Source organism: Orcinus orca, chromosome 5 (genome assembly GCF_937001465.1).
Source record: "Orcinus orca chromosome 5, mOrcOrc1.1, whole genome shotgun sequence".
NCBI classification, from domain to species: domain Eukaryota; kingdom Metazoa; phylum Chordata; class Mammalia; order Artiodactyla; family Delphinidae; genus Orcinus; species Orcinus orca.
In genome coordinates this window covers 148,056,638-148,070,907 of record NC_064563.1, presented here as the reverse complement: position 1 = coordinate 148,070,907, position 14,270 = coordinate 148,056,638, and the positions used below count along the sequence as shown (strand labels likewise).

At 63.5% G+C, this 14,270-nt stretch overlaps 1 protein-coding gene across 2 annotated transcripts; it reads left to right on the top strand.

The window, feature by feature from the left end:
* Positions 1-1,419: 1,419 nt before the first annotated feature.
* POFUT2 (protein O-fucosyltransferase 2) lies at positions 1,420-13,708 on the top strand. Of its 2 annotated transcripts, none has more exons than XM_033418480.2 (9): positions 1,420-1,692; positions 2,988-3,238; positions 5,212-5,356; positions 5,945-6,055; positions 8,469-8,668; positions 10,544-10,669; positions 10,951-11,131; positions 11,283-11,406; positions 12,389-13,708. In XM_033418480.2, the coding sequence occupies exons 1-9, from the start codon at positions 1,562-1,564 to the stop codon at positions 12,785-12,787; spliced, it is 1,668 nt and encodes a 555-aa protein (XP_033274371.1). In that variant the 5' UTR covers positions 1,420-1,561; the 3' UTR covers positions 12,788-13,708. The 2 variants fall into 2 exon arrangements, with proteins under 2 accessions (XP_033274371.1, XP_004264667.1); XM_004264619.4 differs by having other exon boundaries at positions 1,423-1,692; positions 8,469-8,535; positions 12,389-12,581.
* Positions 13,709-14,270: the final 562 nt, after the last annotated feature.

Below are 14,270 nucleotides of genomic sequence, written 5' to 3'. Positions count from 1 at the left end.
CCCTCCCTCAGATAACGAACTGGGCAGCGGATGCCTGGCACTGGGAGCCCCAAGGCGCCCCGCGGGGCTCTCCTGTCCCTAGGACTCTTTCACCAGGGGGTGTTTCCAGAAGAAACAATGGTGGCGGGGCCAAAGAGGGCCCCTAGACCTCTGCGAATAAACAGCGGGGCAGTCACCATGCTGGCCCCAGGGTTCTGCAGCAGGGCCAGGACCTGCACTGGAGGTCACAGGTCTTCCGGCAGCTCCGTCCCAGCTGGAGCTCCAGCTCCCAACGTCCAGCGGGAGGGGCGGGGGCCGCCCTGGTCTTGCGGCCCTTGTTGGGGAGCGTGATCTTTGGTTGCCGGGTGTTTTGTGACTCTCTCTCTAAAACCTGCTTTGGCTTCAGTTTGGGTCCAGAGCAACAGAAAAAGTGTATCCTTCATCCCTTTGCATTCAAATCTTTTCAAAAGAGCAAATATTTGCCCACAAAAATACCTGTTGCTCTTCAGACATGGCCCAAATGCCCAGCAGTGTGGGCAGTGCACTCCTGGGCAGCGATGGAGGAGAAGGGCCGGCTGCCTTTGGCCACTTGTGGCCCTGTGTGGCTGCAGCGCTGTGGGCACCTGGCGAGGAGGGCCGGGCAGGGACTCCCACCTTGCAGGCCTCTGTGCTCTCAGGGGTGAGGGAAAGGCCCTCCCTTTCCCGGGGGGGTTGCATACAGGCCACCCATCCTGGAGAGAACATGTAGGTCTGTAAGGGGGTATCTTCAGTCTTGTCCAAGGATGGAACGTGGGTTTTGTTTGTGTCCCTGGAGAGGGGAACTCAGGGTGCTGGGGGGTTGCACACTGGAGGCTTCTGGACTTCCCAGAGCCCCCGTGGTGATCTTTCCCGGGCCAGGGGGCTGTAGGGCCTTGGTCTGGTCTGGTCTGTGGCGATCAAGCAGGAGTGGAAGCTGGTTTCGTCCTGCATACGGCCCCCCAGTGCCCCCATCAGAGAGTGAAGCCCTGACAGGCAAGGTGGCTGCACTGGCTGGAGTCGCTGGGATCCATCCGTCGGGCGGGCCTGCCGGATCTGCGGCCCAAGTAACCCACCTGGCCAGCCGTGCGGGCCTGGGTCAGTCCTCTGGCTTGCCCTCCCGCAGCCCGCACGCTGACCCTGTGCGCGTCCGTCGCGAGGGGAAGCAGCGGAGCCCAGGCGGAGGCCCGCGCGGCCTGCAGGTGAAGCTGTCTGCGCCCCACGCCGCGTGGCCCCGCCCTCGGCGCCAGCCCCGCCCCGGCCTGTACCCGGCGCGGCCCGCAGGAGGAGACGTCCGCGCAGCCCCGCCCCCGTCTCGGCCCCGCCCACATCCCGGCCCAGTCCACCAGCCCATCAGTCCCGCACCCGCCCCTCGGCCGGGCGCCGCCTCAGCCCCCAGCGGCTCCGCCGGTTCTGCCACAGCAACGCCCCGACTCGGGATCAAGGAGGACTCATGCCCTAGGTGGGCCCCGTGGCGTTGCCTTGGTACAGACGACGCTCTCCACGAGGGCGGGCTGCACTTCCGGGGCGGGGCACGGCCAACGGAAGTACGTGACCGCCCGGGGCCATGGCGGCGCTCGGCGTCTTCTGCTTTCTCCTCGGGGCGGTATCCTGGCCGCCGACCTCGGCCTCGGGCGAGGAGTTCTGGCCAGGCCAGTCGGCAGCCGACATCTTGTCGGGGGCGGCGTCCCGCAGACGGTAAACGTTCTCGGCTGGGCCGGTGGGCAGGGACCCGGCGAACCGGGAGGCGGGGCTCGGAGGGCCGGGAGGCGGAGCGGTGGAGCCTCGCTGTCCCCTCGCCTCTCGGGACCCCTGGCCTGGGGCCGCGAGCCCCCCGGAAGGGCAGGCTGCAGGTCCGCGCAGGCCGGGGGCGCCTGTTACCCGATGCGGGCCTTGCCTGGAGTTCGAGGAGCCCCCGAATCAGATGTTCGAATGGGGCGGTTCTTAAGAAAGCCCAGCTTTGTTTCCCTGCAGGAGAATATCCGTCCCATCCAGGTGTGGGTTGTTTCATAGATAAGTCTCGGGGTAAGAGACAAGCGTCGGTGCCGTTCAGCAGTTACTGAGGGCTTGACCGAAAACAGACTGCTGGGTGCGGGGTGTCAAGATGGTAGATGGGCCTCTTCCTGACAGGCTTGGGGGATTGGAGGCTCAAGCCGGGGACCACAGCGTGGCCTCGTTTGCAGTAACGGAGATGCAGAGAAGGGGGCGGTGAGGACGTAGCAGAAGCTGAGGTCTCCTGCCTGCGGCTTGTGTAGAGAAGTCTTGCTTTACATAGGGCGGCCGTTCTCAGAGTGCGTCCAGGGATCCCTGACGTGCCAGGCCATTTTCGTAGAAAGGCCTTTTGCCCACACTCTCTCGAGAGTTTACTGTGGAGATTTACCAGAGACCACCTGGCCTGTGCTACCATAACACAGGGAACGAGAAGCAGACGGGAGAACCCAGCAATCACCAAAGAGAGATTTGCAGAAATTAAAAACAGTGCCACTCTTGTCCTTCATGATTTTTGTCTTGAAAAATATACTTATTTTTCATTTGGAAATTTGGAAATACTAATGATAAAGATAATACGTTTATTTTTGTTATTTTTAAGGGAATTCATAAATACTTTTCTAAAGTTCTTGCTTTAAATTCTAAATCAGGAGTCATCGGTAGATTTAACCCACATAAACAGTAGCCTTCGGGGTTCTCGGTCACCGTTAAGAGGTTTGAGAAGCCCTGGAGGGTGAGCGCTCAGATTCTGCCTGCGAGACTCCGCTGGTCTTAGCTGTGAATTATTGCTGGTGGTTAAACGGATGCTGAGATGTCTTCTGCTTCTACTTGCGAGCTCTTTAAGTGACTGGTCCCCTGGAAACGGGTGGGCCGCTGCCTCCACACTACAGACCAGAAGCTACTGACCGTGCCTGGAGTCGGGCGCTAGGCCGTGGACGTGGGGTGTTGGGTTTTCTGTGCGGAGCCCCAGCCCTGAAGAAGCACTCTCCTGCCCTCCCTGCCAGGTATCTTCTGTACGACGTCAACCCCCCGGAGGGCTTCAACCTCCGCCGGGACGTGTACATCCGGGTCGCCTCCCTCCTGAAGACTCTGCTGAAGACTGAGGAGTGGGTGCTGGTACTGCCCCCCTGGGGCCGCCTCTACCACTGGAAGAGCCCCGACATTCACCAGGTCCGGATTCCCTGGTCTGACTTTTTCGATCTTCCAAGTCTCAGTAGGAACATCCCCGTCATGGAGTACGAACAGTTCATTGCAGGTGAGGCGGGCGGCGGTCCTGTAACTGGGGCCGCGCGGGCATTGGTCTGGGCGTGAACTTAAGGCCGGCCGAGCCCTCGGCCAGCGGGGCCGTCTCCTCTTGGGCCTTTGCTCTGCCTAGGGGCCCTGCTTCCGTTTCCCCCACTACCGGCGATTTTGACCTTTCCATAGTTTTTCTAGGGAAATAGATCTGAAGCATGTGAGCCATGTGTTCCCTTGCCTCCAAAAACCCCGGCCGCCTGGTGAGCTGGAGCTGTGGTTGGGGGGGCAGGACCACAGGCCTCCCCCTGTGCAGGCCAGGCTGGTCTTACCTGAAGGAAAACACGCTGCGTGCGTGGCGCTGGCTGGGTGCTGGAGGAGACGTGTGACCACACATCCTGTCTCATGTGGTTCTGGACAACCTTCTCATTTTAATGTTTTTAAGAGGAAAGGGTTGAAGACTTCTTAGAATGAAGGTACTTAGAGCACACTGTTGCTTTATTCAGAAGACATAAACAGTCAGGGACACCTCTGCCCAGATCCCTGGAGCAGCCCGGGAGAGCGAGTCACAGTTCCCGAGTGGTGGTCTTCGCGCTTCTGCTGTGTGAGGGCCTGGCGGCCTGAGCGTCGCTGCTGCCCCCGAGGCCAGGCCCACACGTCCTCCTTGTCAGGTTCTGTTCTTACCACACCGCAGACCCTGTCCCGCGGGGACGTTCTCCGCGTGGGGCTCCGCTGTGGCTGCAGGGCCACCGGACGACCTGCTGCCGTCCGCACTCCTGCTGGGGAGGCAAACACTGCGGCTGGGGAGCAACCTTCCTGACCCGACTCAGCCTGGGAAGCAGGCTCGGCCTTGTCTGCACGGGCCCTGGCGCCCAGGGGACCGGCCCCTGACCTGCCAGCGTGGTGGCGCCTCGGCCACGAGGGGTGCTTAGTGACTGCAGACGGCTGTCATCCCTGCCGCTCTGCAGGCTATGTCCCTCGGGCCGGGCAGTGGGGTTGGGGACCGAGCCCCCGGGTGACAGTGTGGAGGTGACAGACCCGCCTTGACCAGCCCAGGTTTACCACTGCAGAGGGGACAGGCATGGGGCGTCACACCCGGAAGGCCTCCAGGCCGGCGTCTCGGCCCTGGTGTTGCATCCGCCCGCCCCGCCGTAGGAGGCCCAGAGCCCGGGCCTCGTGCTCAAGCCAGAGAGAGTGTGGACGAGACGCTGGCTCACTCGCGGTGGCTCTCTCGTCAGTGCGCTCTGTCGTTGCACCTGTGAGCACATCTTCACGTGTCGCCGAGTCGTGGCTGGGAGGCTCCAGGTGTGGGAGGAGCAGTGGGTGAGACGGACATAGGCCGTGGCTCTCCGGGGCATCCTGTTGGGGGCGGGGGCAGAGCATAAGTAAGTGGCGGGGACACGCAGTGCTCGCGGCAGTGACCAGAGCCTCAGGATGAGAAAGCAGGAAGGGGTGCGGAGTGTTGGGCGGTGGCCATGGGCTGGGAAGGCATCCTTTTTGGGAAGATGCAGTTTGAGTGGCCTCACGGGTCAAGAACGAGCCCCGGAGGGGACGGTCCAGGCGGGTCAGCTATTCAGGGGTCCCGGGGAAGGAGCACACCCCCATGGGCTCCAGGCATCACGGGGGGGCAGCTGCAGGAGAGGAGAGGGGCAGAGCGAGGGCAGCCTGCGGCCGTCGTGGGGACTGGCCCCGCCCACGGCGACGTGTGGGTGTGGCTGGAAAGAGAAGGGGGCCCAGGCAAGGCCGGATGCTGTAAGAGGTTGGGGCGCTGAGCGGCCCAGAGGAGATGCTGGCTGCTGGACACGCCCCCCAGGCAGCCCTCCCGTCCCCTGAGGGACCCCCATGTCCCGAGGTCACTTGTTCCATCATCTCTGCTTTTATGAGCTTCTTCCAGTCCTGTTTGGGAAGACGGTGGCGTTAAATACAGTGGTACTTCTCTGTATCGCCGCAGTGTGTGCTGTGGTCACCGTTACTGTCGGTCCTTGTCTCCTGCAGAGTCCGGCGGGCCCTTCATCGACCAGGTCTATGTCCTGCAAGGTTATGCAGAGGGCTGGAAGGAGGGGGCCTGGGAGGAGAAGATCGACAGCCGGCCCTGCATCGAGCCGCCCCTTTACTCGCAGGACAAGCACGAGTATTACAGGTGCCACCACGTTCGGGGACTCAGGCTGGTTTAGAAATACCTGGCTGAGACACGCTTACCTTTTCCCGTGTTGTTTAACGCGCTTGAACGTGGTCGTGGCGGTGTTGTCACCCCAGACTGAGCTGCCGTCAGAAGAGCTGCCTGTGGAAGTGCTGCTGTGTCCTCCCCAGCCCCGCCCAAAGCGCCCCCCACACGGGGGACCAGAGTAATCCGGTTCTAGACCTGGAGCAGCTCCGGAGCTCCTGAGAGCACAGCTGCTTTAAGGACAGTTACTGTCAAAACTGGCCCTGGCCCGTAAGCGTTCGTTCCGCCGGGCTGCTTCCAGGCCGTCCCTGCTTTCCTGTCATCGTACCGTCCAGGTTCCTGAAGACAGCTTCCGTGGTCTCATCAGATCAGATGAAATTTGTGGTTTCTTTAAAGATTTCCACAAGGTCACTACCTGTGATCACGACCAATAACTTGTGAAAACTTATTGGTGAACTAGAGAACTAGCTGAGTTTCTCCCGATCAGGCCGTGCGTCCCGACTTCGCTTACTGCCCGCGGAAAAAGAGCCGCACTAACCGGGTGCCGTGGGTCTTGTTTTCCAGAGGATGGTTTTGGGGTTATGAAGAGACGCGGGGTTTAAACGTCTCCTGTCTGTCTGTTCAGGGGTCGGCTTCCATCATCGCCCCTGTGCTCCTGAGAAACACGTCCGCACGGTGAGTGTGTGGTCTCTGGGTGATGGCTGGTGCGAGGGCACGTGTGTGAGCGTGTCCGTGTGTGCCTGTGCTCCGTCCTGCCCGCTGGCCCGCGGGCGTCGTTGGAGGGTCAGACCTCAGCCGCCCCCCACCGCTGCCTCTCGAGCCGGGGGGCCGGCAGTTGGGCTCCAGGGGAGCCCCCAGGCGGGGCGGCCGTGGCTGTTCTCCTCCCGGTGCTGGTTGGAGCGGCTGTGCTTCTGAGCCTCACGACGGGGGTCTCTGGTCCCACCCTTGGTGGGCGGTGGGGTCGGATTTACACCGGATCCTGCCCTGGGGTCCTGTCGAGGTGGTGGGGCGAGCCAGGGCCTGCTGGACGCAGCAGGGCGTGAGGATGGGCATAGGGGCAGGGGGCGGGCAGTAAGAGAGGGGCGGGGATGAGGGCCGTGGGGTCGTGAGGCTGCAGCAGGGGGAGGGCCGGGACAAGAGCGGGACCAGCGGGGCCAGGAGGGTTTTGAAGTGACCACTGAGTGACCGGGGCTGGGGCGGCAGCCCGGAGCTGGCCTTGGAGGTTCCGCATGGGCGAGGAGTGCTTCCCCTCGGGGCCACCCCTGAAATCAAGCTCTCTCGCCGGCCTCCTCGAAGCCTGAGCTGTGAGTGGTCAGAGGACCAGCTCAGGCCTCTCCTGGACACACCGCCCTGGCGGCTGCTCCTGGCCTCGCGTGCTGGGAGTGTGTCCGCATGGCCGGTTCCACCTGGAAGCAGAAAACCAGCCGCACAGGCCCCACCCGCCCGCCCTGCCACCAGAGGGTCAGCAGGGAGGGCTGGGCTTCCGGGCGAGTGGCAGGGTCTGGTGCGCCAGGCGAGCTCCTCAGGAGGGGCTCGTGCTTGGTTTCTAGGCAGGTGTCCTAGGAGTTCCCTGCAGGTGTGAGTTGCTGGGGACATGGGGACCCTGCGAGGGCCCCTCCTGTTAGCCACCTTCAGTGTCCCTGAGCCTGCGCACGCACAGGGCAGGCCTCCTGTGCTCTCCGGGGCCCGGGAGGGTGCAGACTGTCCCAGCACGGCCCCAGTGTGCCAGAACACCAGGCCGGCTCCCCCCGGGCCTGTGTCAACAAAACGCAGGCAGGTCCACGGAGGCAGCAGCCGCCTTCTCTGCTCGGGGGGTCCGAGCTCCTCATAAGAGATGAGGGTACTGCCTGCTGGGGCCCCGCGTTACTCATCTCACAGCTGTTCGCATTTCAAAAGCAGATCTGGCCGAAGCTTTGGGCTGTGGGACCATTTCTTCTGAGTCCCATTTGTGGGTAAGGGGAGCTGAGCCCAGGACAGACTTGTGCCCGGAGGCCCCACTGTTTAAGAGAGACACAGGGGGCTTGACAGCGGGGAGATGGTGGCGCTGAGACCCACGAGGCTGGACGGGGGTGGGGGGAAACCCACGATGCAGAAAACTCAAGATGTGAACAGCACTAACCAGAAAGAGAAGGTTGATACTTTCAGTTACGTTGCAATTAATAAGTCTTGTGCATCGATAGAAAGCGTTAACAGAATGGAAAGACAAACCAGAGAGGGAGGTGCTTGTAGCACGTCAGTCACGTCAGTCAGCACAGGGCTGGGTCAGATACAGGCAGAGCTGCTAAGTAAAGATTAGTGAGTAAAGGGCAGGCGGCCTTGTAGCAAGTTCAGCAGAAGACGCTGTCAGGTGTACCGCCGAGGGACACGCTGCTCTTAGACCCCAGGGCAGACGCAGGCCGCCGCCTCCCAGACGTGGCCTGTTTCTGGAGGGTCCTTTCCACGTGTGCTGATTCTTAGGTTGCTTGATTAGCTCAGGCAGACCACCTTTCCTGCCCCTCACTTTGTGAGGAGGGAGTTGAGCCTTCCTTTAAGAAGGGGCTGGCTTTGGCTGGAGAAATACAAACATGATAAGGAGTCTGTTTCATTAAGGTGATTTTTAAAAATAAGAGTAAATACTGAGTTTTGTTCCTTTGGGGTAGCCATCGTTACATGGCTTTGCCCTTTATCCAGTAACACGATGAGTTAAGCCATAGATGTTCTAATACTGAACCGTTTTTGCATCCCTGGTGTGAACTCCATTTGTCACGTGTGTCATCCTTTTAATGTATTGCTGGGTTCTGTTTGCTAATTTCACGTTTTGTTTACTTGTGGGGTTTTTTGCGTTGAGAGTCAGTCGAGCTTGGTAGCTCAGCCAGTTCGGCGGCTGGGACAGGAGAGCGTCCGTCGATGTTTAGAGCCACTTAGGAATCGAAAGCTTCTGCAGGCAGCTGCCTGTGAGAGGCTCAGCAGAGATTTGCCCAGACGCACCCAGCAAGGTTTCAGCCTCTCGGAGTTCGTCCCTGATTGTTCCCTGGCCCAGGGCCTCCCACATGACAGTGCTCTCTGGAGCGTGTGAACATAAAGACCTTCTTTTCTTGTTTAAAACTAGGTCCGTGATGTTAGACCGAGCCGAAAACCTCCTTCACGACCACTATGGAGGGAAGGAGTACTGGGACGTGAGTGTCGCATGGCAAGCATCTCTGTACATGTGTTTAGTCTTGGAAAGCCCAAGACCCTCAGCAGCTCTTGTTTTCCACCTTGCTGACTGGCCTGATGAGGCTCTTAGCAGGCGTGGGGGAGGGTCCGCCGGTGAGCGTTGCCCCCTGCCCAAGGAGTGCTCCAGGGAGCGGGCTGGGGCGTCCCGGGCCCCTCCTGCACTGCATCGGCTGTCCTTTCCTGCTGACGCGTTCAGAACCTGGAATTAGAGCTCCGGCCGTGTGTCCTCAGCGTTGAAAGGTGGGGCGTTCTGTGCCCCGAGTCCTTAATAGCGGAGTCGGGCTCTGCCCTGAGGGGGAAGCGCTGGCTCTGGGTGCACAGACAGTGGCAGGGAGGCAGGTGGGCGAGAGGCTTCTCCCGTCCTCCTGGGGGTGGGGACGGCTTAATCGTCAGGCGTCTGGTTTGGAAAAGAGAGGCGCAGTTCTGCCGACGGGGGCCGGGTGCAACAGTTTGGCAAAAGCGCCAGACGTTCCCTGAGAAGAGCCTTTGGCTGCAAGGTGGGGACCCAGGTGAAGTCGGCCTGGCCTGTCGGGGGCTCTGCCGGCGAAGGAGCCTCCAGGGGCATCAGGGTGGGTGGGCTGCAGGGGACACGGGGCCTGCTCCCCCGGGTCCTGGGACCTGTGCAGAAACTGGTCTTAGAAGGGCCATTTGTGCGTTGTTGGAGCAAGGTAGAAGCGTTTAGGCAGATTACAGCTTTCTTAAGTTAAAAATGAGCACTGAGCTCCCTCAAGGCAGATACTTTGCAGCCTGGTTTCTCCCCCTCCCCGTGGGGATCTGCACCCCGTCTCACCTGGGGCTCCCGGTAGATGTGTCGCTTCTCCCGAGGCCCCTGTGCGGGAGCCGGTTTCCCTGGATCTCTGCACCTTGGCTCTGCGACGGTGTGGACGGAGCCCCGTGGCCATGCCCCCCACCCCGTTTCCACATGGTGGGCGTGGTATTTTCTGCCGCAGGGGCTCCCAGGCCTGTTGATTGAGGTGCAGGTTTATTATTTATAGCAGCTAATATTTGAGAAAGAAAAACGTGGTGTTTGCTGTCAGAAAAATGCAGTTGGTATTCTGTAATCTCTGCACCTAATTCACGATGAAGGGCAGCCCCGCATGTGGCGAGGTCCATCCCTGGACCGCGTCCTGTCCTGTCCCTGCAGGGCGTTGGTCAGTAATCAGTCCCCAGATGGACCCAGTCAGGCCCCCCAAGTCCCGCCCAGTCGTCACCAGCCTCAGCCTGTCTGGTCCTTCCTCCACCTGGGGAAATGGGTGTCATGCCCCCTCTGCAGCCCCTGACCCCCAGCTCTCAGGGTCTGCCCTGTCTGGGGGTCATGGATGCCTCCTGTGGGCGGGCTGGGCAGGCAGAGGCCCCCAGGTGGGACCCTGCTCCCTGGACTCGCGACCTGGGTGCCTCCTGGGCGGGTTGTTGCAGAAGCGCAGAAGTGTCAAAACGTGGACACGGTGGTTCTGTGCCTCATGATAGCACTGTGGTCCCCACCAGCCCTGAAGGGTGGTGACCCCCCTCGGCACCTGCGGGGGGCGAGGGGTGATGGGTGGGGACCCCGGGGTGGGGGGCGAGGGGTGATGGGCGGGGACCCCGGGGCGGGGGGGAGGGGTGACGGGTGGGGACCCCGGTGTGGGGGCGAGGGGTGACGGGCGGGGACCCCGGGGTGGGGGGCGAGGGGTGATGGGCGGGGACCCCGGGGCAGGGGGGGAGGGGTGACGGGCGGGGACCCCGGGGCAGGGGGGGAGGGGTGACGGGTGGGGACCCCGGGGCAGGGGGGAGGGGTGACGGGTGGGGACTCTGGGTGGGGGGGAGGGGTGATGGGGGGAGGGGTGATGGGTGGGGACCCCGGGGTGGGGGGCGAGGGGTGACGGGTGGGGACCCCGGGGCAGGGGTGACGGGTGGGGACCCCGGGGCAGGGGGGCAGGGGTGACGGGTGGGGACCCCGGGGCAGGGGCTCACGGTCTGTTGCATCTGCAGACCCGGCGCAGCATGGTGTTCGCCAAGCACCTGCGGGCCGTGGGGGACGAGTTCCGGAGCAGGTACCTCAATTCCACGGACGCGGCCGACAGGATCCCCTTCGAGGAGGACTGGACCAAGATGAAGGTGGACCCCGCCTCTGTAATCCTTGGGGGGGATGCATTTTGTCTCCAGATGCCTCACAGCTAATCCCCCCCTTTAGGAAAGGGCAGAACGGGAACACCTTGTCTGTCACAGGGCTGCTGGGCCGCACTGCCCCAGGTGCCAGAGATGCCGCTCGTCAGCAGGGAGCCCCCGTCCTGGTGCAGATGTAGGGACGTTGGCCAGTAATCGGTCCCTAGATGGACCGATCAGGCCCCCCGCGTCCCGCCCGATCGGCACCAGCCTGTCTGGTCCTCCTCCACCAGGTCCAGCTGGGCTCTTCGCTGGGGGGCCCATACCTGGGCGTCCACCTGAGGAGGAAGGACTTCACCTGGGGGCACAGGGAGGACGTGCCCAGCCTGGAGGGGGCCGCGAGGAGGATCCGCAGCCTCATGAAGACCCACCAGCTGGACAGGGTGTTCGTGGCCACGGACGCCGCCAGGAAGGGTACATGGCTCCAGCCGCCTGTCCCTCCCACAGCTAATGGGAGGGGGTCGCGCTCCTGTCCTCCTCGCCCCTCCCCCCACGGCCCTGCATTGTGAGCGCGTGCACACGCATGTCTCCTGCGGCCCCGTCACCTCCCGTGATGCACCTGCAGAGCTGGATGGGCTCCGGAGGCTGCTGCCCGAGATGGTGCGGTTCGAACCCACGTGGGAGGAGCTGGAGCTCTACAAGGACGGGGGTGTCGCCATCGTGGACCAGTGGGTCTGCGCACACGCCCGGTGAGCAGCCTAGCGCGTGTCCGAGGCTGAGTCCTCACGTGAAGACCACCGGCTCGGCCCTCCTTGCCTCACCCGGGGCCTCTCCTCTGCCGCGTCTTGTCTCGGGGGCAGGGCTGTCCCTGCTCTGCCCGCCCCTGAGTCCTGGTCCCCAGGTACCTCTCGGGCGCCCGCGGGGCACCCTGCCCAGTGTCCCGTCCTTGTCATGGGAGGCGAGCTGTCCACAGGGACCTGGGCCCGGGCCTCGGGGCTCCTCGGGTTCATCTGCCCGCCAGCGCTGGGAGAGCAAGGCTGGGGTGAGTCGGGCACTTGGAGGAAAGTGGACAATCAGAGCAGAGTAGGTGATTTTCCCTCTCCTTCCAGAATCCTCAGACGTGCTGGGTGTGGGGGCGTGTGTGGTTTACCAGGTAGAGGTGTGCCCTGTCCCGTTCCAGGGGACACCTCCTCCAGGCTGAGCAGAGGGCTGAGGGCTGCAGGGAGCAGCCCCAGCCCCGCCCTGTGCTCTGGGCCCTGCCCCTCGGCCCCGAGGTTCTGCTGGTGGGGGCTGGGGTACGGGGTTCGGGGCTTCGCTCTTCCCCGCCCGCCTTGGGCTCAGGCCCGGCGGTGACGGGAAGCAGACCTCCGGCACATGTGTTCCGAGGTGCCGTCCCTGGAGGGGAGTTTCCTCCTCCTCCGGCTGCGGCTCCGCCCTCAGCGGGAAGGCCTGCGCGGCAGGTTAAGCTTGGCCCTGAGCCCCTGCCCCGAGCAGCCCAGGTCTAGCAGTGGCCCGAGCCTGCCCCCGGTGCGGGACCTGTCACCCGAGCCCCTGCGGCGGCCGCAGCCTGGCCCCTGGGCTCCTGCAGCCCAGGCCGCTTGGTGGCGGTGGGCCACAGGGAGCCGCGGCCGAGGAGACTGGGCTGGGGGGCCGGGCGGGCGCCTGGGGTCGCGGGTGGGCGTGGCTGGCGGGTTTGCTCCGCAGCCCCGGTGACCTCACGGTTCTCAGCAGGTTTTTTATCGGCACCTCGGTCTCCACGTTCTCTTTTCGAATTCACGAGGAGAGAGAGATCCTGGGGTTGGACCCCAAGACGACATACAACCGGTTCTGTGGGGACGAGGAGAAGGCGTGCGAGCAGCCCACACACTGGAGAATTGCGTACTGAGCCGGCCCACGGGCGCCCCACACGCGGGCTCGCAGCAGCCGCCCTCAGGACAGCAGCAGCTGGCTGGGCAGCAGGCTGTCCCCTCTCCGGTCTCAGGCCCGGGAGCCTTGCGGAGCCGCGCTGCGTCTGTCCTGCCTTCCCCAGGCCCACCTGTGTGCCGTGACCCAGCGCCGCCGCTTCCCCGGGATGCGGGCTGTTGGCTCCAGATCCGGAACCGTGTGTCCGCGGCCAGCGAGGCCCCGTGATGCCTCGGAGGTGCCGGCTTGTCCTGTTGACCTTGGCCTGGAGGGTCTCCCACAGCGCCGGGCAGGCCTGGCGCCTGGGCTGCTCCTGTCCCGGGCGGCGGACACAGGGAGTGTTGACGCTCCCTGTGCCACAGAGCAGGGCCCCTGGTCCTGCCCTTCTCCCCACATGGGACCCCGTGCCAGCTGGACGGCGGGCGAACCACCACATCACAGGGCCGGTCTGAGGCCTTTGGGGGCCTGTGATGCCCTCGCCCCGTCCGCCCCCACTGCCTGGGTCAGAGCATCGGCCCCATCCGTCCCGCACTGCCTGGGTCAGAGCATCGGCCCCGTCCGTCCCCCACTGCCTGGGTCAGAGCATCAGAACGTTCCTTGGCGAGTCCCGGTGCTTTGTGTGCTCACGGGGACGGGACCCCTGCCGGTGATCTGCAGGGTCCGTCCAGCTGTCCAGGCTGTCTGGTCTGTGACGGCCACAGCAGTACGAGGGGTGGCCAGATGCTCGTCCTCGGAGCCCCTGTGGTCCCCACGCGAGGGCAGGGTGCAGCTGAGAGGAGCGGGGTCACTCCAGCCTCGGAAGGCACCTTGGGGACCAGCTGCTGCGGGGCAGAGGCCCGCCTGCAGAGCCCTGTGTGGGGACTTCACTGCCGCCACGAGGGAGCTGCTGTGAGGGCACTGCTGGGGCCCCACCCCGTCCCCTCCAACTAGGCGCCCAACTTCCCACGACACCTGGGGTGACTGGCGACCCTGCAGAACCCATGAGTCTGGGCTGCAGCCGCCCCGTGTCTCCTTCCTGAGCTCTAGAGAGGCCCTGATCATACGGCGGGGTCCTGCGGTGTCACCGCCGTGCCGGGTGAAACCGCGAGATATTTATTCTTTGTCTGTTTGTACATCAAGTATTAATAAAATACGTTTTCTAGAAACGGTGCTTTTTCCCACCCTGCATTCTCTTTCGGCCGAGCGCTGGTCCAAGCATCTGGGCTCGGCCGTTACCTTCCTCTTTAAGAAAAGCTGCGTTGTCGTCGTCTGTGTGTGCGGGTGTGAGCATCGTGGAGGCACCGGCCTGCCACCGCCTGCTCCGCCGGCTCTTCGCTCCTTGCACGTTGGCCGCCAGGCTTGTCTGGAAAGAGCCGGCGGTTCTGCAGGTTTGAGAGCTGCTGTCGTCTGGGTGCCGAGGGGGCAGCAGTAGAGCCTCCCTGGGGGCTGCATCCTGCTGGGAAAGACCAGCCGGCGAAACCCCACCCTAGAGGGCAGGGCGCACGGCAGGAAGGCAGGGAGCTCCGGGAGGGGGTGCGGGCCATGTCGTGGAGGGGGCAGGGGTGAGCCTCAAGGGGCAGTGAGGGTAGGGGCCGCTGGGGGTCTGCGGAGAAGCGGGGGACAGCCTGGAAGCTGGGCTCCAGGTGACGCTGTCAGGGCCCTGGATGCGTGGCGGGTGGTTGGGAGGTGGCGTCTCAGCTGCTGGAAGGACGTGGCCCGGGGCCTGTGGTCT

What these genes read in the sequence shown, in the direction of transcription:
- POFUT2 (XM_033418480.2), top strand. Translation starts at nt 1,562, where the DNA reads ATGGCGGCGCTCGGCGTCTTCTGCTTTCTCCTCGGGGCGGTATCCTGG. An exon ending in GACAAGCACGAGTATTACAG is followed by an intron (nt 5,357 to 5,944) that starts GTGCCACCACGT and finishes CTTGTTTTCCAG; the next exon opens with AGGATGGTTTTGGGGTTATG. An exon ending in TGGGTCTGCGCACACGCCCG is followed by an intron (nt 11,407 to 12,388) that starts GTGAGCAGCCTA and finishes GGTTCTCAGCAG; the next exon opens with GTTTTTTATCGGCACCTCGG.